The 26746-nt window shown below is 52.8% G+C and overlaps 11 protein-coding genes across 11 annotated transcripts; 5 read left to right on the forward strand and 6 right to left on the reverse strand.

The window, feature by feature from the left end:
• Positions 1-109: 109 nt before the first annotated feature.
• Positions 110-1314, reverse strand: BROUX77_005492 (uncharacterized protein; the record flags this gene model as incomplete). Its single annotated transcript, XM_073750371.1, has 2 exons — positions 110-637; positions 721-1314. 2 exons carry the CDS (start codon positions 1312-1314, stop codon positions 110-112), a joined length of 1122 nt encoding a protein of 373 aa, XP_073604378.1.
• A 3957-nt stretch (positions 1315-5271) lies between these two features.
• BROUX77_005493 (uncharacterized protein) lies at positions 5272-6826 on the forward strand (the record flags this gene model as incomplete). Its single annotated transcript, XM_073750372.1, has 2 exons — positions 5272-5940; positions 6020-6826. 2 exons carry the CDS (start codon positions 5272-5274, stop codon positions 6824-6826), a joined length of 1476 nt encoding a protein of 491 aa, XP_073604379.1.
• A 3487-nt stretch (positions 6827-10313) lies between these two features.
• Positions 10314-11483, forward strand: BROUX77_005494 (uncharacterized protein; the record flags this gene model as incomplete). Its single annotated transcript, XM_073750373.1, has 1 exon — positions 10314-11483. One exon carries the CDS (start codon positions 10314-10316, stop codon positions 11481-11483), a length of 1170 nt encoding a protein of 389 aa, XP_073604380.1.
• A 950-nt stretch (positions 11484-12433) lies between these two features.
• BROUX77_005495 (uncharacterized protein) lies at positions 12434-14094 on the reverse strand (the record flags this gene model as incomplete). Its single annotated transcript, XM_073750374.1, has 2 exons — positions 12434-13416; positions 13482-14094. The coding sequence occupies 2 exons, from the start codon at positions 14092-14094 to the stop codon at positions 12434-12436; spliced, it is 1596 nt and encodes a 531-aa protein (XP_073604381.1).
• Positions 14095-14826: 732 nt separating this feature from the next.
• On the reverse strand, positions 14827-15584 carry BROUX77_005496 (uncharacterized protein; the record flags this gene model as incomplete). Its single annotated transcript, XM_073750375.1, has 4 exons — positions 14827-14919; positions 14989-15055; positions 15129-15284; positions 15484-15584. The coding sequence occupies 4 exons, from the start codon at positions 15582-15584 to the stop codon at positions 14827-14829; spliced, it is 417 nt and encodes a 138-aa protein (XP_073604382.1).
• A 685-nt stretch (positions 15585-16269) lies between these two features.
• BROUX77_005497 (uncharacterized protein) lies at positions 16270-17691 on the reverse strand (the record flags this gene model as incomplete). Its single annotated transcript, XM_073750378.1, has 4 exons — positions 16270-16364; positions 16447-16993; positions 17069-17470; positions 17557-17691. The coding sequence occupies 4 exons, from the start codon at positions 17689-17691 to the stop codon at positions 16270-16272; spliced, it is 1179 nt and encodes a 392-aa protein (XP_073604383.1).
• A 539-nt stretch (positions 17692-18230) lies between these two features.
• BROUX77_005498 (uncharacterized protein) lies at positions 18231-19967 on the forward strand (the record flags this gene model as incomplete). Its single annotated transcript, XM_073750379.1, has 4 exons — positions 18231-18342; positions 18427-18644; positions 18704-19123; positions 19185-19967. The coding sequence occupies 4 exons, from the start codon at positions 18231-18233 to the stop codon at positions 19965-19967; spliced, it is 1533 nt and encodes a 510-aa protein (XP_073604384.1).
• A 741-nt stretch (positions 19968-20708) lies between these two features.
• On the forward strand, positions 20709-22744 carry BROUX77_005499 (uncharacterized protein; the record flags this gene model as incomplete). Its single annotated transcript, XM_073750380.1, has 2 exons — positions 20709-20948; positions 21008-22744. The coding sequence occupies 2 exons, from the start codon at positions 20709-20711 to the stop codon at positions 22742-22744; spliced, it is 1977 nt and encodes a 658-aa protein (XP_073604385.1).
• Positions 22745-22913: 169 nt separating this feature from the next.
• On the reverse strand, positions 22914-24268 carry BROUX77_005500 (uncharacterized protein; the record flags this gene model as incomplete). Its single annotated transcript, XM_073750381.1, has 3 exons — positions 22914-23761; positions 23924-23946; positions 24024-24268. 3 exons carry the CDS (start codon positions 24266-24268, stop codon positions 22914-22916), a joined length of 1116 nt encoding a protein of 371 aa, XP_073604386.1.
• Positions 24269-24619: 351 nt separating this feature from the next.
• BROUX77_005501 (uncharacterized protein) lies at positions 24620-25154 on the reverse strand (the record flags this gene model as incomplete). Its single annotated transcript, XM_073750382.1, has 3 exons — positions 24620-24791; positions 24849-25015; positions 25125-25154. The coding sequence occupies 3 exons, from the start codon at positions 25152-25154 to the stop codon at positions 24620-24622; spliced, it is 369 nt and encodes a 122-aa protein (XP_073604387.1).
• A 362-nt stretch (positions 25155-25516) lies between these two features.
• On the forward strand, positions 25517-26667 carry BROUX77_005502 (uncharacterized protein; the record flags this gene model as incomplete). The annotated part of the gene is made up of 7 exons (XM_073750383.1): positions 25517-25574; positions 25637-25662; positions 25749-25877; positions 25956-26058; positions 26127-26140; positions 26212-26544; positions 26614-26667. The coding sequence occupies 7 exons, from the start codon at positions 25517-25519 to the stop codon at positions 26665-26667; spliced, it is 717 nt and encodes a 238-aa protein (XP_073604388.1).
• Between the last annotated feature and the right edge of the window lie 79 nt (positions 26668-26746).

The following is a 26746-nucleotide window of genomic DNA, read 5'->3' on the forward strand; positions in this document are numbered from 1 at the left end:
TAACTACATAAAGAGAGATCCAGCTCATCAAGCCTCTTGAGCCACCACGAGGCACAGCATCGTTCACTTAAAAAAAAAAGACTGCCCATCCCCCAATCAGACCAGCGCATCACATGTTGCCCGGTGGTCGGTTCACCAACGCGTCAATCCCCATGTCTGATGCTGTCGGGAGTCTTTGACTATCAAAGTCCGCGTCGTTGACTCCAGAGTGTTCCAGGTACGAGCTTCCCATGTGCTTGGGCCCCATCATCTCCTGGGCATAGGCCTGGCTTTGGGCTTGGGCCTGGGCGTGATGCATGGCCGGTCTATAATGGGGCTGCTGCTGGTTCTGGCTTTGATGTAGGCCGGGCGGGTAAAATCCTGCCGACGAGAGCCCTGGCATGGCATAGCCCGTCGGCTGCGACATCATCGCCACGGCAGAGGGGTTGTAGCTGGTGGCCGGCTCCGAGACTAGCAGTGACTGCATGTGGCTAGTTGATGATTGCGGCTGAGAATATACCGGAGCTATGGCCATGGGCATCGTGCCGTCTATCAGAGACACGTGGGCAGCAGAGTGAGGGACAGACGCTTCTGTCAGGGGCTTGGAAGTGGCGTCTCTCCATCGCTTGCGGATTTCATTCTCTCCCATTTCAAAGCACTGTCATCCAAGTTAGTATCTTTGAGCAACCCAGCCAGCACCTTGGCACAACACCCAGCCAATCGACCCGCGGTGAAACTTACCATTCTCTCCAGTTTTTCCCACTTGACTCCCGGCATCCGGCTTTCGAGAATCTTCCACATTTCCTCGCGGACCTCCCAGTATGCAACTGCGACGTGGGTCTTGTCTAATGCCGCGTTCCTCTCGGATGCGACCTTGCGCTGCTGGATCCTCTCGTAGCGCTTGCGACAGGCATTGGCCGACTTTCCCTTGAACTTCTTGGATACCTCGCTCCAGCGGCCGCGCCGTCTCCGGAGTTCCTCTAGGAGCAGGTCCTCAGCAGAACTCCACTTGACGCCTTTTCCGCGGCGCTTGGGCTCCTCCTGGTCATCAGAGTCGATCTCTTCTTCTTCGTCGTCGTCTTCTGGAAATCTGGCGTTAACTCCGTCTGCTGCTGTGTCGCGTTTGGTAGAGGGTTCCATTTCATAGTAGTCACAGTTCTGTGAATAGGCCCGTGGGGTCCGACCTTCGCTCACTGGAGGAGAATAGTATGGTCCTCTGGTGGCGGTCTGTGTGTAAGTCGTACTGTTCTTACTTGCAGCCACAGAAGTCCTGTTGATCGGCAAAGGGTTATACCGTTGGCTGGTGCTGTATGCAGGGCCGGACGAGTGAGACATGATAGCTCACCGGCTACAAAAGACGAGGTGCCCGCGTGTGTGGGCGTTGGGCAAGTTGGGTGGGGGTGGCAGTCGTACGGTACGTTTTATAGGAGAAGGGTAGAAGAGAACAGTTAAGTATATAAAAGAAAATGGAGAATGACGGATAGCGTTGATGTGCTGTGGAAAAGAGCAAGTGAAGAACGCAATAGATTATACTGAGGTTCAGTTAAATCGTGAAAAAATATGTGGCCAGAGGTCTGGGGAGTGGCCGGGTTAATAAACATGTAAGTCGATCTGGTTTCCAGAACAAAGCCAACGCTAAACACCACAGAGTTCGGGTCTTAAGCGACGTGGAGGTACTCTGCAGATGCGATAAGTTTCAGGCTATGCGACAACATGTCAACATGAATGGCGTCCAGACGTGCAGTATGCCAAAAACAGAAGAGGACGCTTAGGAAATGTTTACATGCTGTAGCTAGCTAACTCCCCATGCTGCGTTTCCCGTGTCTTGACGCAGCATGGCGACAAGGGCAAGATGCTCCTTCAGCGCATTTCTACGTCTACTTGAAACAAGAATCCAGTGTCGAGAGCGTAGATTATACCGTAAAACTAGTCTTCATATTGGCCAGTGGAATCTGTATAACGCTGGGCCAAAGAACTGTGGGCGGCTACACCATGCCCACGCGAAGCATTTTTGGCATAGGCGGTTAGCACGTCAAGGGGATTAAAGAAACGGGGGAGCAAGGGTAGTGCTTGGCCAAGGGCGGCAAATTCATGTGAAGCCCGGCCAAGTTTTTTTTTGGGGGTGTTTTTTGCTTTTCCCCTGCAGATGCCGAGTTAAAAATAAACCTGTCAAAAAGGCAGCAGACGGTGCTAACATGGCGGCTCTCTTGACCTCATGGCACATGTGTGGCAGTCGTGCCTGTTCTAGAGCGATTCTTTTGTTTTCCTTGTCGCGATGCTGACTTTGTCAGCTTGTGTGGCGGCTCCTGATGGCCAGGGGCAGCTTGCCAAAGACAGACCATGTGTTTGATCAAGCGCATAGCAGCCCATGCTAGCTGTAATTAGTACATGAACTGGTGAAGATCACGAGAAGTCATGTGCACGGTCTGAATAAGAAGAATGGTGCGGCCAAACCAAAGTTTTTATTCTGGAAGCCACAGACCTGTGTCTTTGACCTGAGCAACGAGCAGCACTTCCCAATCGCCGAGATACAAAATCGAAGAATATTCCAGTATCAAAACAGCCCTGCTACATCAACCCCCAGCGGCCCCCCGTGCGGTATTCCCGTGAATATATTTTTATTCATGAGTCTCGCACAGCGCTACAGAGATGCTACCTCGAATGCACTCTCTAGTTTTCCCCGCAACAAAATGCGGATTTTCTGCTTGGCGCCTGTTCGGCATCAATTTCTCTTCTTCTCTTTGGATGACGTTGCATGTGACGCGCTTATTTGGACTCGGGAATCTTCACCTAAAGTGTTCTATTTTTAGCACTCGGGTTGGTTAGTTGTAGTTACCGAGTCGGCGTTGTTAGGGTTAGGAAACTGATAGGGTTATTTGTCTAATTCACATTGCCGGGGTCGCTGTCTCTAGTACACCAACAGGACCCCCTGATTTCATGTTTCCTTGAGTCTTGGCGTAGCTTCAAGCCATGACGCTTTGGCACGTGAAATCCAGGCGTTTAGCGTGTAGCCAGAAGACAAACAATATTGATCAGATGCGTTGCATTGGAGTCAAGTCTCGAACACACCAAGTGTCTAGCTTTTGAGGCAACAGAAAGCATGGATTAAGCTCGGACGACGGCATGACGGAAGAGCCAAGGACAAAAGCATATACATGCTACCTGTGCCGAATATACTGCTCGAAAATGCTTATTCCAGGGGGGATATCAACGTGTAGACACCGCCTGCCGCTAGACTTGAACCAGAAGGTGAGCTCCTTTGAGCGGGTATGATATTGGCCTTGGAAATTAAAGTAGTTAGACCATCCCCTATTCAAAAACGTGAAAAAGGGCACAAGTTACAGTAACTAGGGTGGCGGGATCCCGCTTACACCCAGACATGGGGGACATGGGACGGAGAATCTGCGCTATTGATACAAGACATGTCGAAAGCCGCACACCGAAACGTGGATACATACATGCGTGTGTAAGCTTGTGGACATGACAACCTACAGAACATGTGATATCTGATGTCACGTTGGTATGGGCGTTGTTCCTCCGTCATTACAGTTTCTAAGCATGTATGGAAGTGCTTGTAAAGAAGGCAAGGCCGGCATATCCATTCGGAGACCAACAGCATGCTGACGGCTGCGAGGGTAGCAAGGAGGCGCGAGATTACATTGAGATAAGACGAACAGCAGGTCCCCAACGCGGAGTTTGCTAGTGCACGGAGAAAGGGTTCACGGATGGGGAAGTCTAGGCGTTTTGGGGGCTTGCTCTCCGCGGCGGTGCTAGGCTCGAGGCAGGCCGCTCGGGTAGGCTGGAAGCGAGCGGACATGAGAGAGCGAGGGATTTGCATGCTTTGCAACTTCTGATACAGCGGCGCTTCTTTCTTGACATGTTCTCTGGTTGAGACTATTGGCTTGTTACGGGACAGATCTTTTCACAACGGACGAACTTGGAGGGCCACGAGACGCTGCTTTGACCTGATCTACAGGTGCAATTGATCTTCAGTCTACAACTATACAGGTCTCTGGAAAAGAAAACAAGCTTTTATTCGGACGAGGTTCTCGATGGATGCCAAGCCCAGGTACCGACCTGCTGACAAGGATATGTCCCCTGACCAACCTGAAACAGGTCCGCCGCTATCCCTACGCGACAGTGGCATTCCTTTCTCCGGCGTGAATGTGAATACAGCTAGTCAACTATACCTGAATGTTTTCGCTCTATGGGACGTGTGTCGATGGTCCCGGCTTGGCATCGAAACTTTCCCAAAGCTTGGCCGTGACGCGGTTCTTGGCTGTAGAACGTGAGAATTGCCATTCCGGGAAGTCTAACGCCATGTATGAGCCCCGGTCTCACGGGTCCCTATCGTCCTATCCGCGCTGTGTCTTGTCCGGAGTTGCTGTCTTTTTATTTGACCTTCCAAGTCACATGGTGGTGGACTGAAACCCCGTGGACTCAGGAACAGGACCCCCGCCCCATGGATGGATCGAGGCTTCACTGAATAACTCCAAAGCTGTGCCTTGGTCAGGGACGCAGAAGAAACTGCAAGTGAAATGCCTGATGGTAACCTGATCTTCAGGACCGACGGAGCATAACCCTGCACAACTATCCCAAATGGGATTACGAGAAAACAAGACGCGGAATAACTAGTTAACTATCCAAGAACCAAGGCCAACATGAGCGCAGCCGTGTAAAAGTAGACTGACTGCATGAGAATCCCAGACAAGATCAAACCTAGTCTGAAACCATGCAGTAGAAGCTCTAATAACATGACTTGATTTCGGAAGATTTGCGGCTGGTAAGTGGGCTTACACCCCTCTATATTTGCTCATAGCTACTTACACGCTTCTGTATACTATAGTTGACGACAGAGACAGCCCTTGGTTGAGCAAAGGAGCCTAGGCCCTATTGGCGGTCTGGAAATTGACTCGCGAGGATCTTGGCCCTGGAGTAGGCAGGGTGGGAAGGGGTCGATCGAGAGCGGCTTGGGGCATCGTGGTTGCGGATTTATAAAGGCATATAAAGCAGCGTTCTCCCTCATGGCGATGTCTTCTTCTGTCTCTCTATATTCACTCAACCCAAGAAATCATAGGCCTGGCTGCCGTCTTCCCACACTCCTTGTTTTTTTTTTGTTTACTCTTCACCACTCGTTCAGACACTTGTGTCATTCCACTCCTTTATCAAAAAGTTTGTTGTACAAATCTTCTTCCTTTCTTTCTCTTGTCTCCTCCAGCTAGGACCATTCTTTGTTAGTATCCGGCACTGTTCCGATCGATTTCTTGATAGTTATATCACCCCACGCTCAAAATGAAGACTACCGCTTTCGTTGCGAGTGCCCTCCTCGGCGTGGCCTCTGCCCAGAACAACGCCTATGCGCAGTGTGGCGGCAAGAGCTGGACCGGGTCCAAGGACTGTGTTGCCGGCTACACGTGCACTGTCATGAATGACTACTACTCTCAGTGCATTGCTGGCTCTGGCTCCGGCTCCGGCCCGGCCTCTTCGGCCAAGAGCTCTGCCGCTGTCACTGTTGCGGATGCCGGTGCTACTGCTACCCACAAGTCCTGCACCATCGAGACTGATGAGCCAGTTGCCGCCCCTGCTAAGGTGAAGGCACCCAAGTCAAAGGCTAGCGCCCCGGCCGCTAGTGCTAGCACTCCGGCTACCGGTGCCTACAACACTCCGGCTGCCGACACTTACAACACGCCTTCTGGATTCTCAACCTCGGTCACGTCGACTTCGACTCCCGCCGCCGCCGCTCCTGTCAATGCCAAGGCCACCTCGTCGTCGACTACGACGTCTGCCGCTGCGGCTGCTACCTCGGCCGGTTCTGGTTCCTCCAGCACTCCTGCTACCGCCGGCTCTGGAAAGGGCCTGAAGATGATGGGTGCCAGTGTGTCTGGAGCCGAGTTCGGAGCCGGTTCCCTTCCCGGTGTGTACGGCAAGGACTTTACTTTTGCCAACACTACTGCGATTGACGTAAGTGAAGGAGCTTCTCCATCCTGTGATGATGATGTTATCGCTGTGCTTGCCCAACTAACAATGTTGATTGTAATAGTCGCTTCTGTCTCAGGGATACAACACTATCCGCCTGCCTTTCCTGATGGAGCGTCTATCTCCCTCGTCTCTGGGCGGTGATCTCGATGCCACATACCTGAAGAACTACACCGAGGCTGTCGACTTTGTCACCGGAAAGGGCGGATACGCCGTGCTCGACCCGCACAACTACGGTCGCTATAACGGTGCCATTGTCACCGACTACACCGCCTTCGAGACGTTCTGGAAGAACGTTGCCACGGCCTTTAAGAGCAACGACAAGGTCATCTTTGACACCAACAACGAGTACCACGACACCACGGCCGACAACGTGCTCAAGCTCAACCAGGCGGCCGTTGATGGCATCCGCGGCGCCGGTGCTACGGCGCAGTACATTTTCGTCGAGGGCAACTCGTACACGGGCGCCTGGACATGGAACACGACCAACACCAATCTCGCGGCGCTGACGGACCCCAGCGACAAGATCATCTACGAGATGCACCAGTACCTCGACTCTGACGGCTCGGGCACGTCCGAGACCTGCGTCTCGACCGAGATTGGCGCGCAGCGCGTTGCCGGCGCCACCGAGTGGCTCAAGGCCAACAACAAGATTGGCATCATTGGCGAGTTTGCCGGCGGCGCCAACGAGCAGTGCATGGAGGCCGTCAAGGGCCTTCTGGACCATCTCAAGGAGAACAGCGACGTGTGGTCGGGTGCTCTGTGGTGGGGTGCCGGCCCGTGGTGGGGCGACTACCTCTACTCGTTCGAGCCGCCGAGTGGCAAGGGTTACCTGTACTACAACTCGCTGTTGCTGAACTACCTGGCTTGAAGGGTCGGACTGGACCGGCGTTGCTGAGCTCTGTTTTTCCTGTTTAATATTCTTCTTTTTCTTGTGGTTGGGTTGGCTCGGCAGCAGCCCATGATGGAATGTGGCTGTCTGGCCCAGAGCGAGACTCGCGTTTTTCTTCCCTTTCTTTCTATTCCCTGCACATATGTTAATATCGTAGATATACTCTATTTTGTTTGGTTCACTGGCCCTCGTGGCGATTTTCTCATGTGACGGTAATTGGTGTTTTCAAGTTTGTAGTTAGTTGACTATTGAAACTCTCGTTTGATCATCAGTGTGGCGTTGGGCAAGCAAACAAGGCGAGTGGTTGGGAAAAGGGCCCGCTTAATTGTGTGGCTGCAGGGCGCCGAGCCAATAGAAACGCGTGTGGCGGACCAGAGGTGTAACTAGTTGGCATAGTCGTACATATTTGTATTACACAGTTACATAGCTACACAACTACTTACATAGCCAACTCACAGCTATTGTGTATGCACAAGAATGCTCATGCATGCACGCGGCATAGCAGAACATCAAATTGCTTCTTCCAAGACAGGCATCGTCCAACATGGCCCTGGCACTGGCACTGGCACTAGCCCCGGCCCTGGCTCCTCTATGCGTGGATGTGTGTATAAGTTGGATAAACAAGCAGGCGACAGTGCACAAGATTGCGGGTGGCTTGGAGGATTCGGAAGCTTGTATAAAGAAGGCAGAAAGAATAATCTGCGTGGCAATTCATGGCCTTGACGACGGAGCAAAGGCGGGGGGAGGGGGCTACTGACTGGGATCTTTCTTTACGTTGCTGTCGGCTTTCTGCAGGTTGAAATTTCCAGTGTCAAAGCTCACAGGAAAATAGTCACGGGTGCCAAGCCTAGCCAAAAAAAAGGCAAAAAACTGGCTGCCGAGCGGAGGGTCTAACTTTGTGTGCAACAGAGTATGCAGGCAAAGGGGCAGGGCACTGGCGCTCGGTTTGGCGACGTTTGTGCTGTGCATGCGTTCATACACTCTCATGCGTGGTTGCATATAGTTAGTGGCAGTTTATACGTGCTGCGACGGCGCAAATAGTCGTTGCATGCTTGTGCTGCTCTGATATGTTTCGGTGAGCTGTCTGAGGCCATCTTGGTTCGATCCGACGCGTCTTGCAGGACTTTGGCGTAGCACTGGGCAAGAGATTGCATTGCGTGTAGTGTGCGTGCGGGCCTTGTTGCATACAAGTATCTGTGTATGTATGTACGTATGTACGTTTGTACGTTTGTACGTTTGTACGTTTGTACGTTTGTACGTACTTGTGTAGAATGGAAAATGCAGCCTACCGCTTCTGTATCCTATCTTTGGAAGAGTAGCAGTCCCGGGCCCGGGTCTTGGGGACTTGGACTTTGCAAACAAGGAGACTTGCCCCCCTCAGATGGTGCATCCAAGGCAAAAGTGATCGGCAATATTGATTTACCAAAGGGATAAGGATAACGGGCTTGCCGTAGGAACAGCACTTTTTGGTTACCTGACAAGGGTCGTATAGTATGGGCTCCTGTGAATAGTTTTGGTTCAAGCTTTTCCCGGCTTGGGTTTTAAGTGGCAGAGACATGGACAGACATGAGGTAAGTAGGGAACTTGACAGAATGGGGGATTGGTGGTCTTTGAAAAGGGTCGGCACACATGGAGAGGGGAGGAGGAGGGAGGCTGTTTTTTTTTTTTTTTTTACTGACAGAGAAGAGAACGCCCAACAAAAAGGCATCCAGGAGAAAGAGAAATAGAGAGAGCAAGAGACTCACAGATAGACAGAGACAACAAGAAGCCCACATGCAAATGAGCGGCGCACAGACAGCAGAACAGGTAGTCCGCCCAATAGAGAGCCCGGCAGCACAGCACAGCATACATAACGAGAGCATCGCATCCCAGGCCAAGCGGAAACGAGATTGGCGGGAGATGCATAAAATGTGCCGGCGAGACTGTGCTCAGGCCGGGATTCGACTCACCCCATAGTTACTACAGATTTCTGGTCTGTAGGGGCCGGCGCCGAGGGCCCTTCTTCTTCCTTGCTCTGGCCCCTCGCTGCACTAGTGGTTGGTGCTGGCCTGACTTGTTCTTATAGCAGAAGGGGGCAGACGAGGAGGGCTGCAGGCTCACTCGCTTATGTGCGTTGAGGGAAAGACAATAGCAACACACGAGATCCATCTGCAGGTTAGACGCAGTGCATACATGGATGCGGTGCATATGGCTATATGGTGCACATCCCAAAGCGTACAAGTGCCAGTGGCGGCCCAGCATGGACGAACAAATGGGATGGCCAGGAGGGGAGAGCACGGCGAGTGTAGCTATCCTTAGAAGCCCGCCACGCAGGAATATAAAACGCGCTGGACTTGGAGATGCAATGCAAGCTGCACTGCAACATGGCGAGAGAGAGAGTCATGAGAGAGGAGTGTGAGAGGGGCCCCAGAGTCTGCGGCCTCCTGGAATGCCCGCGGCCCCTCGTCCCTCCCCCGCCCGTGCTTCTCTTGCGTCTTCTGTGGCCGGCCGTCTTAGACACAGGAGTGTCAGTGGTGCATATTTTCAGCCCTCACACGACGCATTCGGGCTCCCTTGGGATCGCTAGTTGCGAGCTCCCTTTTTTGCACGTAGGCCCCTCCGAGCGTGCGCTCACAGGGACGCTACAGCGCCTGGGGCCGTGAACGCTGCCCTGAAGCTGGCTCGGGTGCGCTGTAGTTCAGGCGCCGCAGTGCCCTAGAGCCCCAAAGTGCCCCCTCCCTTCGTGTTCTCCTCTTTCGTGCAGCTCTGCGGCATCCTTTGCCTGTTTTTGGCCTGGATCTGTTTCTGTTTCCTCTTGGATATTATTTCCTTTTTTTTGTCCATTCTTCATTCTCTTTTTGTGCTTCGATTTCTCTCTCGATTTTGCATAACTACAAGCGGCATCCCATCTCGACAGTGCCTGCGCAACATTTCTATTTTGCTTTTTTTTGTTTCTTTTTCTTCTTCTTCTTCCTTTCCCCGACCCTCGTTCTTCTCTACCATTTCCACTTTATTTTTTCTTTTTTATTTCTTTTTTTAACTTCTCTCTCTCATATCATCCATCTCTCCTTCTTGTTGGTCATCACCACCGTTTTCTTTTCGCTTCACTTCACTCATTTTCTATTTCTCGTCGCTCCTTATCTCGGAATCTGCTGCTTCGCCTGATACTCCATCCATTGTCTTTTTCTTTTCGTCTGCCATTTTCGCCATCTCCGATTCCGCATCTTCTTGCCGCTCATACTATCATCACCACCATCTCGCCTTGCCTCGCCATCTTGCATTCTGGTCGCCTGCCTTCGTTTCACCTCGCGTCCTGTCTACCCAAACTACACTACATATTTCTTTTGTCTTCTGGCCTTTCCTAATATCGCCTAATATCTCTCTCGCCAGCTCCCAGCCCACGACCCTGGCACCATTACTCACTCACTGGACAACCCCGCCCGCAGCATCTACATCGCCCTCTGCCTCTCCCCCCGCCTTGCCCGCCATGGCCACCACCAAGGCGTATCTCTCCGATATCCTCTCCTACTCCGAGTGCTCCAATGAACCCGACCGAGCCCCGCCCAAGACGCTGCCGTACTCGGACAGTCCCTCCTCGGCCATCGCATCTGGAAGCCCACCCGAACTCGCCTCAACCCTCGCCACCACCGGGCCATCTTCACAGTCTCCCGCGTCGCCCACCATCCTGAGCCCCAAAACCAGCCCCGCATCTCTCTCACTAGCCGGCGCGCGCGTCCCGACGCCTCTGTCCCCCAAGCGCCGCCGCCCCGACAGCCGCGATGGCGACGACTCGCCCGTGTCCTCTCCCAAGCGGCGCCGCGTCGTCTCGGCCCGTCTGCCGACGCCAACCGTCTCGCGCCGCAGCTCCCTCAACTTTGCCTCCACCAGCGCCACCTCGACGTCCTTGTCCACCATCCCGCGATCCTTTGCCGACATCGAAGCCGCTCTTGCGCCGCTGACACACGCCGCGTCGCCCATGGCTCTAGCCCGCGCGCCCGTCGCATTCGACAAGCTGCCGCGCGAACTCAACGACATGATCTTTTCCCTGCTCGACTACAAGTCTCTTATTTCCTTGTCGCAGGTCAATACGTCTCTCAATCGCATAGTCGACCCCCAGGTGGCGCCCGCCGCAGACAAGTTCGCCTTTGTCATGGCCGCCGAAAACTACTTTCCGCGCCACTGGCCCAAGTTCACCGACGACGAAGAGCATCCTGGCAACTTTGCCTGCTATTCCTGCTTCCGCGTGCGGGGGCCCGAGCATTTCGAAGAGACAGAGCTTGACTTGGACGAGGACAACGAGGAGGAGATTGACAGTCCCAGTGAAGACGGCTCAGAACACACCGAGATCCGTGATCGACGGCTCGACGCGGACCCCACATCCCAGTCTCCCGACCTCGCGCCCACCAAAGAATCCGTGTCTACCCCATCACCAAGCACTGCCCACGAGTCCGGTACCGACACTCTTCGCCGCTATTGCATCGACTGCGGGACGCACCAAGGCCTGCACAGGCCCGGCCTTCACCTGACCACCAAGGCCAACCAGAAGCTGTGGATCTGCAGCTGCCGCCGGATATGCCAGACAGCATCCGAGGCCTCGTGCCCAGAATGCCACCAAGCATGCCCTGCCCCGCCCAAAGGGACGCTCAGCAGGCAATGATTGGCGCCTCGCCAGTTGCCGATCCTTGGTCAAAGGGGGTTCTTTGACCTAGCGTGTTTCTAGGTGTTTGTTATTTTTTCGCTTTTTTTTCTGTTTCCTCATTAGAAGCACATAACCATATGCGTGTGCCACCTCGGAGCCAGCTCCGGTCAGCACAGCGGCTCTTTCTCTTTGTTTTCTTTTTTTTCATTTTTGTTCTTTTTTGTATTCTGTCTGCGCCGTGCGCCTTCTTTTTTCTTTCTTTTGTATGCATTCATTGGCCATTTCCCTCCTTTTTTTTTCTTTTCTTTTTTGATTCCATATTCCTGACTCACCAAGTTCGCTTGCATCGAGAAAATACCTGGCATAGTTATCCCAGCTTATAGGAGTAGAGTTCGTAATAAGTGGCAAGGCAAGCCGTTGCTACCTTGATGTAGTTAGTTGATTTTGTCTTTTTCCTTGTGTAACATTGCTGTTTTCTTTTCTTCAAGTTCACTCTATTCTTTGTTTCGTTTAACTACTTTGATTCCTTTTTTTTAATTTTTCTTTTGCAATGCCGATTGGTTATCCCTAGTAATACGCGGCAGCTTGCACATAGGTGAGTACTCATGAGCTGTTGTGCTTTGCTTTTGCATGAAAAAAAGAAATTCGTTAGGCCGTAATACTTACATGGGATGATCGACCCTAGGATTTGCCATCCTAGGGTCTGGCTTTTGACGACATCCAAGCTTTCCTCAGTCTATGCATCAACTTGACTTGAAAACTCACTGATCATTTCCACATACAGAGGTTAAATATACTAAAGAATTAATCATTGCTCTCTTTATTTTGGATATCGAAATTCTGCATTCATTTTCACGTGTCTTTGAACTGGCGACATTCCGGAACATACTTACCGTCCATGGACACCAGTGTGTCCTTCTATTAAATAGTTAACCATTGACACTCGTCGACAAGCCCCCGTGTTCCTACTAATCCCAGAGACGAACCTGGCCATCCTGGCCTGCTGTGAACACCTTTGAAGTCTCCTGTTCTGACCATGCCATGCAGGTCAGGGCCGACTTGCTAGCCTGGATCTTGTGCAGCATGGTGCCCTTTTTAAAGTCCCAAAAGACCAGGAACCCAGCTGAATCACCGCTGGTGACAAACTGGCCGTCTGGGCTGACGGTGACGTCGATGGCCGTGCCGGCCGTGTGATGGCCCTTCCACAGCTTCTTGCGGTTCTGGCGGATCTTGTCTCCGGTCGAATAGGCCAGGATGGTGTTGTCTCCGCTCTGGTAGAGGACATGCTTTCCGCTGGGGTGGAGACAGCTGCGGGTGTATGCAAACATGTCAATCTCGGCAATGATTTTGGTGGGCACGGGAATGCCATAGTCCCATGCGCGGACCGTCTTGTCGTTTGACGAGCTCATGAACCGGCGGCCTTCGTCCAGGAACTCCAGCGTAGTGATATCAGACAAGTGGTGATCGTAGTCTTGCACGATTTTGTTTCCGGCGCGCGTGTCGTACTGTAGGATGGTGTTATTGGACATGCCGGCAATGAATTCGTTGTGGTGGTCGGGCGAGAGGTTATTCCACCTGACAACATGTGCTGTTTTGCCGTTGGAGAATTTGCCGATGCATTTGCCAGTTTCCGTGTCCCAGAGTTTCATGGTGCGATCCCACGAAGCGCTGATAAACCTTGTACCATCATGGTTGAAATGCGTGTCAGACAGCGCTTTGCTGTGGCCATTGTACGTCCGCAGGAGCTCGCGAGAGTGATAGACATCGTAGATTCGGATGGTGGCGTCGGCGCTGGACGAGAGCAGCAGGTGAGACGATTTCGGGAAGAGACGAAGCGATGTGATGGCTTGTGTGCTTTCTTTCCAGGCATGTATTTGTTTTTTCGGAACAAAGTTGGTGATGCTTCCAGGCTCCTTGCGTAGATCAACATTGAGGTCCTGAGGTATATGCACTGTGGGGGAAACATAGAAGTTAGCGGTATCCAGTACACAGAAGATGGCTTCGAGAATGGCTTACTGTATGTGCGCCCTTGGTAATCGAACTCTTCCGACCCATGAAAGGCAGTTGTCTCTGCGCCCAGGCTTTCGACTTCCTTTCTCCGGTCCAGCGCAGCCGAAGGCGCCGACACCACGGTTCCACTGGCAACGACGTCTTCGTCGTCTGTGACCTCAACCTCTTCGTATTCCTCGTCGCTAGCCAGCGCCTCGCCCTCAGCGACAGTTTGGTACTGGGGCTTGTATTTCGCCCACGGACCAACGTATGCGCCAGCGCCCTCGACAATGGTTGCGTCGCCTTTTCCCTCGCGCGTTGCCCGCAAACTGTGGGCGTCCTTTTTGACCTGAGTCGCCGTCTTGTAAGCTCTCTCGGGACCGCCGCGTCGCTCAACGGCCTGGTGCTTTGCTCGGAATGTGTGTTCGCTAACAATGGTCTCTTCGGCGAAGCCAGTCAGCACGTTGTTTTTGCGCTTCTTTGCGCTGTCTTGTGTAAATGGGTTCGCCGGGCCGAGCGAAGACCGTGTAACCTCCTCGCCGCTGTAAATGTCCATCACATGGCTGGCGGGCGCTTGTTCTCTCACGATCAGGGCGTCCTTGGGCGCCATGTTGGCAGGGTATTTGTTGAGGTCGGCCATTTTGTGAATCAGTTGTCGAGATCGAATGAGACGGTATTATGCTTGTAAATCAGACTGCCGCCGCTGGATATGATGTGTTTTCTTGGTGGAATATGAAGCCAGTAAATCAAAATCGTCGATGGCGCAAGGTCAAATCTAAGGTTGAAGGCGGAACGGACGCAACGTGCTTGGTGGAAAATAAATTGCTAGCCTTGTAACTCAGAGAGTTCAGCCTTGTGCCCCACATTACCATTATCTCCACAATATATGACAAGATAACGACTAGTGGACTGCACTACAGAGCTATAAGCACAGGCTCTAGTGAATGAGACAAGAATTGGGCGGGAATACAAAGACATGGCATGTGTATGGTTTCAGTGGCATTCGACACGAAACGGCACACAGCTTGGGAGGCAGGAATTAAAGCCATTTTCATTTTTGAGTGTACATACAATTCCCATGACGAAATCCCATATCCTACATAGCAGCATTCGAAATGCTGTCGAGAGTGGACGGCGCCCTAGCAATGCAGACGGCACGGAAAGAAACTTTTGTGATTTACTTTTAGAATTATGAGGCCTGTGGATACGGCCGTGAGGCACAGGTGTATCGATTGGCCATGGCGGCGAGGGTATCAAAGAGCTTCTGTTGATTACAGACGGGGAAATAAGACTGGACTGTTGCCAGGCACAGCCACCCAGTGCAATCAATGGCTGAGCAGGCGGACCAGAGTTGGGCGTGGGCTCTAGATATCTAGCTCGTCTCGTCCTTGATTAGAGCAACAATCATGCTGTACAGGTAGAAGAAGAACATGACCAAGTGGAAAGCGAGCTTCGAGAAGGATTCCTGTGCAAGCAATACGGCAGGTTAGCGCTTGGGCCTGGGCAGAAGCGTGTGTATCGGAGGTGCGTATACCTTTTTGTGCACATTCAACTTGCGGAAGATTTCAGTGGCATCCAAAAGATGGACGTTGTCGAAGATCCTGAAGCCAAATGTTAGTACTGGAGCTACGCTATGCTACAGCATCGTGGGCATCAAGGGACGAGGCCACTCACTTCTTGATGTTCCAGGCAAGCAGCGGCAGGTTCAGAATCAGCGGCAGCCAGTAGCCGTTGATCAGGAACATGAAGGTCAGGAAACCATGGACGGCAGCTTCGGGGACGATGTAGGTGTTCAGGCGGTTGCAGAGATCGATGGGGTTGATGTAGTCGCTGGTGACAAAATGTTAGCAAGGTGCGCACTAGGAGATTTGTAGCTATGGCTGGGAGATTGGTGTCTGTGGCTGGGCAGATAGTCGGCGCCGGCAAAACCCAGGGAGGGGGGCGGTCCCGGGCGTGGACGCGGAGGCGGCCGGGAGGGGGATGAGGTTGGGAGGGTGTAGGCGGCCCGCAAACGGGGGAGGCTCCGTACCATTCCAAGTCGCTGTACATGATGGTGAAGAAAACCTGCAGGAAAAGGTTGACGGCATTGATCAAGACTGCCAGGAGGTAGAGCCAGGCTTCTCCGGACATGGTGGCGGTTCGAGATGCGAGAGGGCGGGAGCGAGAGCGGGGAGAGCGCAAAGCAACGTGGCGATCGGCGGCGCGGGAAAAAGGAAGCAGTCGAAGAAGGGAAAGCCGGCTTGGTCTGGGAAACTTGGACTGGAGCAAGTGTGGGAGGGAAATGGCGATGGCGACGGTGATGGTGGATCTGGATCTGAATATTGGTGGAGGTGGGTTGGGTTTGGTTAGTCAGAGAGAGAACGCTCTACGTGGCGGCTTAGCGGTCGGTGCAAGTAACTAAGTACCAAACATGGAGAAAAGTAATGTACCAAGGTACAGGAAGCAGTGGTAAGCAGAAGAGTGGGTTTCTCTCTGTTTTTTTTTTTCTTTTTTTCATTCCCAGAGAGGAAGCCCGTTTTTGTTTGTTGCGCTGCTTCCGGCTTCCGGCTTCCAGCTTCCAGCTTCCAACGCCTTGAACTTGAATCATTTGCTATTTCTATTCAACTACACAACACAATCATAACCTGCTTGCCCTCTAACTTTGCCTCTTCCTCGTTGCTCCATTGCCGCAATACTTTTCTTGAGCACGTGCTCTTTTTCCTAATGCACGTTGCCCATTAATCTCCTCCTCTCCCTCCTGCAGACTTCTTTGCCCGGCTGGTTCTCTTCCCCACTCGCGCTCTCGGAATCTTTTGGTGTCTCTTTGTGTATGCCCTTATTTCTTCGGCATCGGCACAGCGCCGCCGGGTGAGTTGGGTAGCCGGGCCGTCAAAACCTCGACGCCGTCTTCGGTAACCAGGAGAGTGTGTTCTGTTGGGTTTCCATGTTAGCTATCCACTTGCTGGGCGACAAGACGTGTGTGTATTCAACCACATATCATGACATGACCTACCAAACTGCGCAGTGCGCTTGCCGTCTATCGTGGTGCTTGTCCAGTTGTCTGGCCATGTGATGTCGCGGTACTTTCCGAGGGCCACCATGGGCTCGATGGTAAAGGTCATTCCGGGCTTGGCCTCGCCAATTGTCTTGTTTCTGGCGTAGTGGGGGATGTTGGGAGGGCAGTGGAACAGCTTGTTGATGCCGTGGCCGCAGTATGTGCGAATGACGCTGCAGTCGCGAGTCTTTGCATGCTGCTCGATAATGTTACCAAACTCCCGGAACAAAACACCCGGCTTGACGCTCTGGATGGCAAGATCAAGGCATTCTCTCGCACATTCGGTCACACGGACGGATCCGGGGTCAGCCTTGGCCTTGTCGCCAATGTAGTATGTCTCGTTCAGGTCGCCGTGGTAGCCCTCGTGGTACAGCGTGACGTCAATGTTTAGGATGTCGCCATCCTGCAGCACACGCTGGTCGGGGATGCCATGGCAGATGACTTCGTTGACCGAAGTGCACACAGACTTGGGAAAGTGGTTGTAGTTGAGAGGGGAAGGGTATGACTAGCGGGATACTGTTAGCAACAAAGACCCAGAGATGCGCCAGATCCAAGCAAGCAGGCGTCACCATCAACTTACGTTGCGCTCAATGCAGGCTTTGTGGACAATCTCGTCAATGTAGTCGGTAGTGACGCCGGGCACGGCCGCGGCCGCGGCAATATCTAGGACTTCGCGGGCAAGCCGGCACACCTTGCGCATGGCATCCTGGCCCTTTTTGTCGAGAATCTCGATCCTGTTGGGCCGGAGCAATGACCGGTTGTACTTGGGAATTCCGTCTTGCGACCAGTCGGGGTGCGGAATGCTCTTGGGAATCTTTCTATGCGGCGACAGCGGGTATAGCGGGCGCAGCGGGCCGGCGAACGGGAAAGTCGGGAAGGGGTTGAAGGTGCCGTCGGCAGCATTGGGCTCGGACACCAACGACGGCGACATGAACTTTTCCAGGAGGCTCGTTTGCGCCTTGTGGACTTGCTTGTGGGAAGACTGAGAGACGGTCGGTGTTAGCAGACTGGATTGGGAGACCACTGGACTGGCGAGGCCAAGGCCTGCCTGCCTGTCTACGGACTAACCCAGCTCTTCTTGAAGCATTCCTGAGAGCAAAAGAAGGTGTCTTTGATCCCGAGCTTGATGCAGGTCGGGCACTGCAGCGTGCCCGCATCCGCCGTGCAGTCGGTCCCGGAGCACTTGCGTGAGGTATCCGTCATCTTGGAGGGTTTCGGCGGTGGAGACAAAGGAGTAGGATAAGAGACGATCTATGCGGGGTCACAGTTAACAGGGAGTTAGTGTGGCAGGTTCTACTATCAGCTGCTGTAGCTTGAGAATAAATACTCCAAGCTGGACTTGCTGATAAGGTGATGTGTGACTTTTTTTTCCTGCTTTGGCTCTACAATTCTGTTTTTTTTTTTGGTACGATATGATACACATTGAGTGGGGCAGCAGCTTGGACACCCTAACCCTAACCCTAATCCAGAGCTCAAGTTCTCTGGTGGAGGAGGCAATATGCTTATAGGCACATCTGTGACGCAATTGGTTACACTCTACATCGTTTAGTTGCATAATAAATACACTCATAACGCCGCCACGAGCCAGCCGGCCACCCAAAATTTGTCATCGCCGCTGATAACCGCCGCGTAGTCGTATGATGGGTCATGCCATATTGAAGAACTATATAAACATATCCTGCGTTTCCACTCTGGCCTGGGCCCAACTCCAGCCTGACACCACATCGTAGACATTGCCAAACATGGCCGCAACACAAAAGACTGTCATCGTCGGCGCCGGTCCGGTTGGATCTTTGGCTGCGTTATATGCTGCTCGCCGCGGGCACGAGGTTGAGGTTTATGAGCTGCGGCCCGGTATGTTACACACAGCCTCACTATGGATCGCCATTGTATATGCGTAAAGGTTCCGGCTACTAACATCCAGACCGACAACCTCAGACCTTCGTGACCCAGACACGGTGTTGCTAAACTTCACGCGCTCCATCAACCTGGCAATTTCTGAGCGCGGAATCAATGCTATGCGCAACTCTGGCTTCCCTGGACTGTTAGTCGATGTCTTGGCCACCGCTCTGCCGATGAGAGGTCGCATGATCCACGGCCAAAAGCCCGATGGGCAGTTGTACGAGGAGAGCCAGGACTACGATCCATTCGGCCGTGTAGGTTGTCTTCTCCTCCGCATCCGACTCACCAACTAACCTTTGTGCCTGAAAAACAGACCATCTTCTCCATGGACCGCACCATTCTGAACAAGGCCCTCCTGGACGAACTTGAGAAACAACCAAACGTCAAAATCTTCTTCAACCACAAGCTCACGGGCGTGGACTTTCGGAAGAGGGAGGCCTGGTTTGAGGTCAAGGACCCGTCTGCTGAAAAGGGAGATCGCCGGGAAGTCCATGTCGACTTTGACTTTCTGATTGGAGCAGACGGCGCACACTCGGCGACGCGGTACCATCTCATGAAGTTTACTCGAATGAACTTCCAGCAGGAGTACGTCGATACCATGTGGTGCGAGTTCCGAATCGACCCGCTGGAGCCAGAAGCCGGAGGCGATAGCAAGCCCAAGTTTGCGATTTCGCCGGGACACCTGCACATCTGGCCCGGCAAGGACTTTATGTTTATTGCCATTCCGTCTGAAGTGAGTATCATTTGATGAAGAAGGCTTTCAAGCATCCATGATATATGCTAATTCCCCGTAGGACGGCTCGTTTGTCTGCACCTTGTTCCTCCCGGGCGCCGAGTTTGCCAAGCTTGAGGCCCAGCCCGCAACGCTTCCCGAGTTTTTCGATCGCCACTTCCCCGGCGTGACCGGGCTCATTGGCCCCAGCCAGCTGGTGGAATCCTTTGAGAAGAACCCGCATTTGCCCTTGGTCAGCATCAAGGCCAAGCCGTACCACTTTGGCTCATCGGCCGTTATTATCGGAGACGCCGCCCACGCGATGGTGCCCTTCTATGCCCAGGGCCTGAACTGCGGCATGGAAGATGTGCGTATTTTGTTTTCCATTCTCGACAAGCACGCCAAGCTGGCCGAAGACAACAGCCCTGATGAGAGCTGCGACATTTCAGCGCTCCGGGCCAGCCATCGTGCCGCGGCACTGAACGAATACACTCAAGTGCGCGTCCCGGATGCCCACGTCGTAAACGACCTAGCCTTGCAAAATTACGTCGAGATGCGGGCTTCTGTTCTGTCACGCACATATCTGCTGCGCAAATGGCTGGAGGAACAGGTCTCGATTCATCTCCCCGCCCTTGGCTGGAAGACACGCTACATGCGCATCAGCTTTGGCAATGAGCGATACTCGGATGTGCTCCGGAAGACTGAGCATCAGGGCCGTGTCCTTGTGCGGGCGATGACAGCCATCATCGCCAGCCCGCTTGTGCTTGGTGCCTTTGCCTTGTGGACGCGTCGTTGGCAGGGCGGAAACCCGGGCTCGGTCATGGGCTCAGTCTTGGGCTGTGTTAGGAGAGCCTTGGCGGGATGAGCCATGTCGGTAGTAAAATACAGCTCGTGTTTTGTGAAATCTATTTTTAAAGACCGCAATGCTGACGACCCTTCTCCATGGCCTGCAGGAATGTAGCAACTAATGCCGCTAACAACTGACTATTGCATCAGGTGCTGGGCTTCGGCTTCGGCTTACGGCTGTCTGTAGTTGATTATATGGCGCAGGCATCGCAGGGGGTTTCGTCAAACGAAACAAAACACGACACGACAAGACATGTGACCCGATCCTGCAGCCAGCGTAGCCGTAGCCGGCCGTCCGCGAATCCCTGTATCTATAGCCATCCAGTTATATGTGGTACATACAAAACGTCACCACAGCCAGTCTGGCCAATCAGCGTCCACATGATCCCTCACATCGCCATTAGAGTTTAGCTTAAATCTCCAACGACTCGCCCTCGCCCTCGCCCGCCCTGGCCAGCAAGCTTAGCTTCTTACATCCCACACAACATGGCCCAGCAGCTCCTTTACTTATACTTGTAGTTAGTTGGTTTGGCCTATAAGCGCTCTATTTCTCTTCCCACATTCACCACTAACTGCCACTTCCCTGCTCGCCGCTCTCTCTTCGTGTCGTGTCGTGTCCCATGTGAAAACCGGAACGGCCTCACATTGTCACCGGCTAGTTACTCGCGCTTGCTCAATAATGGCCTAACGACTGTCCGCTGGACCCTTCGCCTCTCAGCTCGATCTGCATAGGACACGTTTCACGAGAATAGTTGACATCATGCTAAAGTCAATGTCCATGTTGCCACTCGTCGAGCACTCTTCGCCCGTCGCCACTCCACCGCCTGAAAACGCCCCTTCGACGGCATCCGACAACACAAGTCTTGTCCGCTTTCTATTCAACGCCCTATCCGGTCTTCGGGATAATGTGGCCTCCCTTGTTCCCGGTGTTGCCAGTGGCGCATCCGCAACTTGCGTAACCGATCCTCGAAAGGCCGTGATTGAGCTCCGCATGAAACAGGTCGGTCATTTGTTCTCGCCACGAGCCTCAAGAGACCACAACTAACCAATCGCCCACAGGTCCTCACTCATGATGAGTGGGAAGCTGCTGCTAAGGATCTTGATATCCTCGAGGGCAATGACACGTGGCAAACCTCGACCAACGCCGAAGAAGCCCATGATTGGAACCCCCGCCGTATCGAAGCCGAAATACAACGTTTGGACCAGGCACGCAAGAGCGGCGATCTCAAGCTGATGCTCTATCTGGTGCGAACGGCCCTGTCCCGCAACCTTGGCGGAATGGGAAACGCCAATCTCTATCGCCACTCTTACATCGGCACAAAGGGTCTGATCGAGCAGTATGTTGATTCGGCCGTCCAGACAATTGATGCAATCTCCGAAGCCGCAGCCAAGGAGCTGCCGCCTGGAATGACGCTCCAATCCCTGACTCGCACGATACAGCAATCTCGCCAAAGCTTTGGCCGGAGCGCTCTCCTGCTCAGTGGAGGCGCGACGTTTGGCATGCTTCACATTGGCGTCTTGAAAGCACTGCACGAGGCCGATCTGCTGCCGCGCATTATATCAGGAGCCTCGGCCGGATCGATAGTGTGCGCCGTCCTTTGCACTCGTACCGACGCCGAAATTCCGCAAATGCTGCAAGACTTTGCCTATGGTCACCTGGATGTATTTGAAAAAGCCGGCTCTAATATTGGCTTCATCGGTCACCTACAGCGACTCCTTTTCCAGGGAAGCTGGAACGACGTGGGCAACTTGGATCGCGTCATGAGAGGCATGATTGGCGACATCACTTTTCGGGAAGCCTACAACCGCTCACGGCGTATCCTCAACATCTGCGTGTCAACTCCATCGTCCCATGATATGCCGCGTCTCTTGAACTACATGACAGCGCCAAATGTCCTCATTAGATCCGCCGTCACGGCGTCTTGTTCCGTCCCGCTCGTCTTCAACCCCGGGAAGCTTTGGATCAAGAATCCAATGGATGGCAATATCCAAGTGTGGGAGCCCGGCTCGCAGACATGGGTTGACGGCTCGCTCGACAATGATCTTCCGATGGAGCGGTTGTCGGAGATGTTCAACGTGAACCATTTTATTGTTTCGCAAGTTAACCCACACATAGTCCCGTTTCTTTCAAAGGATGATCACCTTAGTCCTCAAGAAAGGCAGAACTCCAAGTTCGATCCAACTAATGGCTCCTCTGATTGGAATTACGCCGTTGGCAATGTCGCCATCATGGAGGCCATTCATCGTCTGCAGGTCATGGTCGACGTCGGAATGGCATCAAGCTACTGCTCAAAGATCAAAAGCATCCTGAACCAGAAGTATTCAGGCGACATCAACATCCTGCCTGAAATCAACCCCAAAGATTTGCCGTGCCTCTTGACAAACCCCACCATAGACTTTATGCTGCGAAGCTGCTTGGCAGGAGAACGAGCGACTTGGCCAAAGATAGCCCGTATCCGAGAACGCGTTTCCATTGAGGCTGCTCTTGGCCGGTGTCTCAATACGCTCAAGGCCAGAGTCTTTGCCTCTCATGAAGTCCGCAGCCACTCGAAGCATGCCGGACCGCGGAGGATAACGTGGAAGTCAGAACAAGTGCCGCTTGCATCATCCCATTTCCTTTCTGCTGCCCCTCCCTTGCCGTCCATCTCGAGCCCGGGCGATGAAAAAATGTACATATGGCAGAGAACTAGACCGCAAAGCTCATCTGGAGAAGAAAAACTATCAGGTACTCGTCTTCCCCTGCAGAGTAGCCGGAGCTACGTACATCTTACCTTAGCCACAAATCGCGACTTTTAGACAAATAAATGCATTGAATGACAGATACCCATAAAATGAAGCGTGCTTTCACAACTTAGTGTCTCCTGATGAACGTCTTGTTGCATTCACTTTTCTTCTCGTGGGCCTCATGGATCTGAGACCACAACTCCAAGTCCTAGACTTGTCCTTCATTGGCACATGTTTTTGTTTAGCTTTGTATTAGAGATCCAATGAATCCTGTAATTAGCACTTGAAGCTCCTGAAGCGTTTCCTCGTCCGTCCAAAAATGGCCAGCGCCAGGGATCTCCTTGCCTTGGAACCGTGAGTTGGGTTTCGACGAGAGTCTTGCATGCCACGAGCGAAGCTTCGCGACAGACACAAACACGTCCTTGTCGCCATAGATAGCCAGCGTAGGCTGCTGCCAAAGCTTTCGCTCGGCAGCCTCGCTAGCCGCAGCAGCGGACTGGTGTGACGCAAAGGGAGACCGTCGGCGGAACAGGCCGGTTGGAAACAAGGAAAACGTTGCGAGGTTGCTGACGGCGCCCTGCAGAGGAGAAACCAGAATAAAGGCGATGTTCGGCACCTGAATGTCGGAAACAACATCCAGCGGAGGTACCTTTGGCGCCGGCTCGGATATAGATATTGGTGCATCGACTTCAGCCTTTCCAACTGACGACCCCCGCCGTGAAGCATCCCGGGACCATCTCCGATGCCCAAGCTTTGCCTTGACTTCTGTTAGTCCTCTCCGGAGTTTTTCTTCAGCCTCTAAACTTAGAGACCGACGGGATTCATGGCTGCGGCGGTCTATTGTTTCAACCCCGCCAACCCTCATGCCCAAGGAGCGCCGTGGTGCCTTGGACTGGGCCATAGATAGCCGCGCTTGGTACATGCTTGATAGTATAGCGTTTTGATTCATTGCCAAGTGCTTTGCTCTGGTGCGGATTTCCGCAGCCGCTGTTCCCATCGCAGGAGCTACAAAGTGGTTCAGTATTTCCGGGAGGGGCGGAAGCTGCAGCGTTATTAGCGATCCGTACGAGTACCCTCCGAGAAGCATGACTGGAGGTGGGCGGTTAGCAACGGCCGAGTCAGACGACAAGTTGGCGGGTGTTGTCATCTCATCACGGCTATGGAAAGGGTCTAAATGGTGTGCATAATACACAAGAAACCCAATCATAGACATGTAGTCACTACACTCGGGTTTAGTCGTCCACGACGTACGTCCATACGAACTGCCCGCGCCTCTTTTATCCACGTCAGTTAGAACCGCTCAGGGCGCCCGCCCAGCAAGAGGCCAATGGACTTGGAGATAGTTACACACCGAAAATTGAACGTGCCGACCAGGTAGCCCTGGCGCAGCAGCAGAGTGGCAACTGTCTCCACGATGCGGTCATCATACGAGCCTCCCAGCGGCGCATAGGGATGAGCGAATATCGCCGTGTGCCGCCGCCAAGGCGGCGCATGGAGCGTGGGCGACAGTGACTGCGGGTGGTAGATTCGGCAGTCAAGCGGCGTTTCGTCATGCAGACTCTGCAAAGTAAAGCTCAATGTCGGTTCAGGAAGCATTGCGCTCGACTGGTCGCAACAAAACAACACCTGCGGAATACATGCCAGAGCGATATTGAGATATCTGGGTCGTGGAAGAATCAATTCTGGCGTGCGCAATCGAGTGCGTGAGAACGGACTCTATTTACCCTGCGCATGAATCATGTGATTTCAAAAACTGTAACATTTCCCTAGGGTTATAACCCCCGGAATAGCTAACGACAAGTGCCAAAACGCAATCACGACTTCCAAGCAATGCATCTGTGTATTCGAGCAGTATTCTCTTTTCATTAGGCGCTAACAACAATGGCACCTCTGGACTAGCAGACGCCGCCCGACCGCGCATTTCCACGCCCCGCCGCTTCTGCGGTTTCATGAAGGAGCAGCTCCACGGCGCAGCATCTGCTCAATGTGGTCGCGGCTGTTCTTTTGTGTGGTTTCCAGGTACTGCAAGCGCTTGCCCAGCTTGTCCACGTCGCCCTCGAGCTCCTTCATCTGTGATGCCATTTCGTCCATCAACTTGGGCGCCGGGACAGAGACGAACCTGGTGCATGCGTCAGCGGTCAGCCAGTCTGGGTGCGGGTTGGGAGGAGCAACTCACATCTTTCCAAGGCCCTTGTACAGCGGGGCTTCGGTGGGCAAGCTGGAAACCTCCTTCATGGTCAGATTCAACAGGCGCATCTCGCGCTGCTTGCCGGCCACTTGTGATTTTGAGATGCCAATCTGCTGCTCGGCCATCATGGCCTGGTTCTCGATCTCATAAACGAGCTGGAATTGCACACATAGTTTAGTTTGCAGCCAAGGAAAAGAGCGTAGGTCGTGGGCAAAGAGAGAGAGAGAGTGCAAGTTTTGATTTTGTGCCCCTACTCAGTCATACCTTTTGAAGAGCTTCCGTGGAAATGGACATTATGGGCGATATCGGCAAGTGCAAGACTTAAGTGTCTGTCAAGTCTAGAAAATGCTGCAACGGTGTAAAAATTGAAAAAGTACTTGATATCTTGTTCCCAGACTTGATGTGTGCTGCTGGAGCTGGGGCAACGTCCTTTGGCCGAAGCATTTTGGGTAAGCTGGCCTAATTTTACAGCGTGTAACCCCAGTCCTGGCACAAGGGTTACACAACAGCGGGGCTTGGGGCACTTGTGCCGAATGGAGAAAGAAGCTCGGCGGGGTGAGTCAGCAAGGCTTGACGTCACAAGCAGAGCTTCACTTGACATCGCGATTTCAAGTATTGGACACGCTTTTTTGGAAGACAAAGAAATACTGTTAGTCATGGCTGAGACAGAAGTAAACGAGTTTGCGCTACACGAAGCTGCTCGCGATGGCCGAGGTTGGTTCAAGTCTGTGTTGTGTCCAGGTCAATTATCCACAGCCTACTAACAGATGCTGTAGTAATGTTGGCTGAGAACCTCTTGAAAGTGAGAGCCCCAAGCTCCTTGTATTCCCTGGGTCTATTTCTCTTTTCTCATTGATGGCTGACATTTTCTTGTTTTTTAATCCTCAGGATAACCCTAAGCTAGCTTTGAAAAAAGACCACGATGGCCGTCTTCCCATCCATTGGGCCGCGTCCTCGAATAATCTTGAGATCGTCAAGCATTTGGTTCAACTGCCAAACTTTGATCCGGATGTGCAGGTGTGTGCTGTTAAATTTGGTCTACTCCTGTCTGTTGGTATTCTGGCTAATATTCCAACCATTCGCGTGCGCATAAAGGACGAGAGTGGCTGGACCCCTCTCATGATTGCTGTAAATGTCGTTGACTCTGATGAGATTGTATCGCTGCTGGTGCAAAAGGGAGCCGATGTGAACATGAAGAGTATGTGTATCCATCCAGAAAGCTCTACTTTTCTACCAAGATACTAACGTCAGTGTCCCCTACTCCAGACTACTCAAACCAGGTCAGTTCTCAGTCCACCCCTTTCTTCCAATTCCCACCGGCATCACCACCTAGACACTAACCCACTTTCAGACCATCATGCACTTCATCGCATCCAAGAAAAAGGTCGACCTGGCCCGCACCATGCTCGCCCTGAAGCCCGCGGCCTCGGTTCGCGCCAGGGACAAACGCGGCCAGTACCCCATCCACCGGGCCGCCGCAGTCGGCTCTGTTCCCATGGTCGAGCTGCTACTCAAAAGCAACAGCCCGCTCGATGCCTCGGATACTTCGGGAAGCACCGCCCTTCATCACGCTGTTTCCGAAGGCCACGGTGATGTTGCCATTGCTTTGCTAAAAGCTGGTGCTGACCCGTCAAAGAAAGACGAGGACGGCAACGTGCCTCTGGATATTGCACCCGACAATGAGGTAACTAATGGAAATGCAACTTGGATTTTGTGAATATGAAAAAGAGCTAACAGTATCTATGTTTTCAAGGTCCGCAAATACATCGTCAAGACTGCTGAAGCTGAAGGAATCACGTTGCAATAGCTATAACTAAAACAGACGTCACCAAATACTGATAGTTGGGAGAAAAGACAGTTCATATAATAGGCATTTTAATTTTACC

The sequence above is a fragment of the Berkeleyomyces rouxiae genome, assembly GCF_048999995.1.
Source record: "Berkeleyomyces rouxiae strain 22BRR77 chromosome Unknown BrBRR77_ptg000005l, whole genome shotgun sequence".
In the NCBI taxonomy this organism is placed as follows: domain Eukaryota; kingdom Fungi; phylum Ascomycota; class Sordariomycetes; order Microascales; family Ceratocystidaceae; genus Berkeleyomyces; species Berkeleyomyces rouxiae.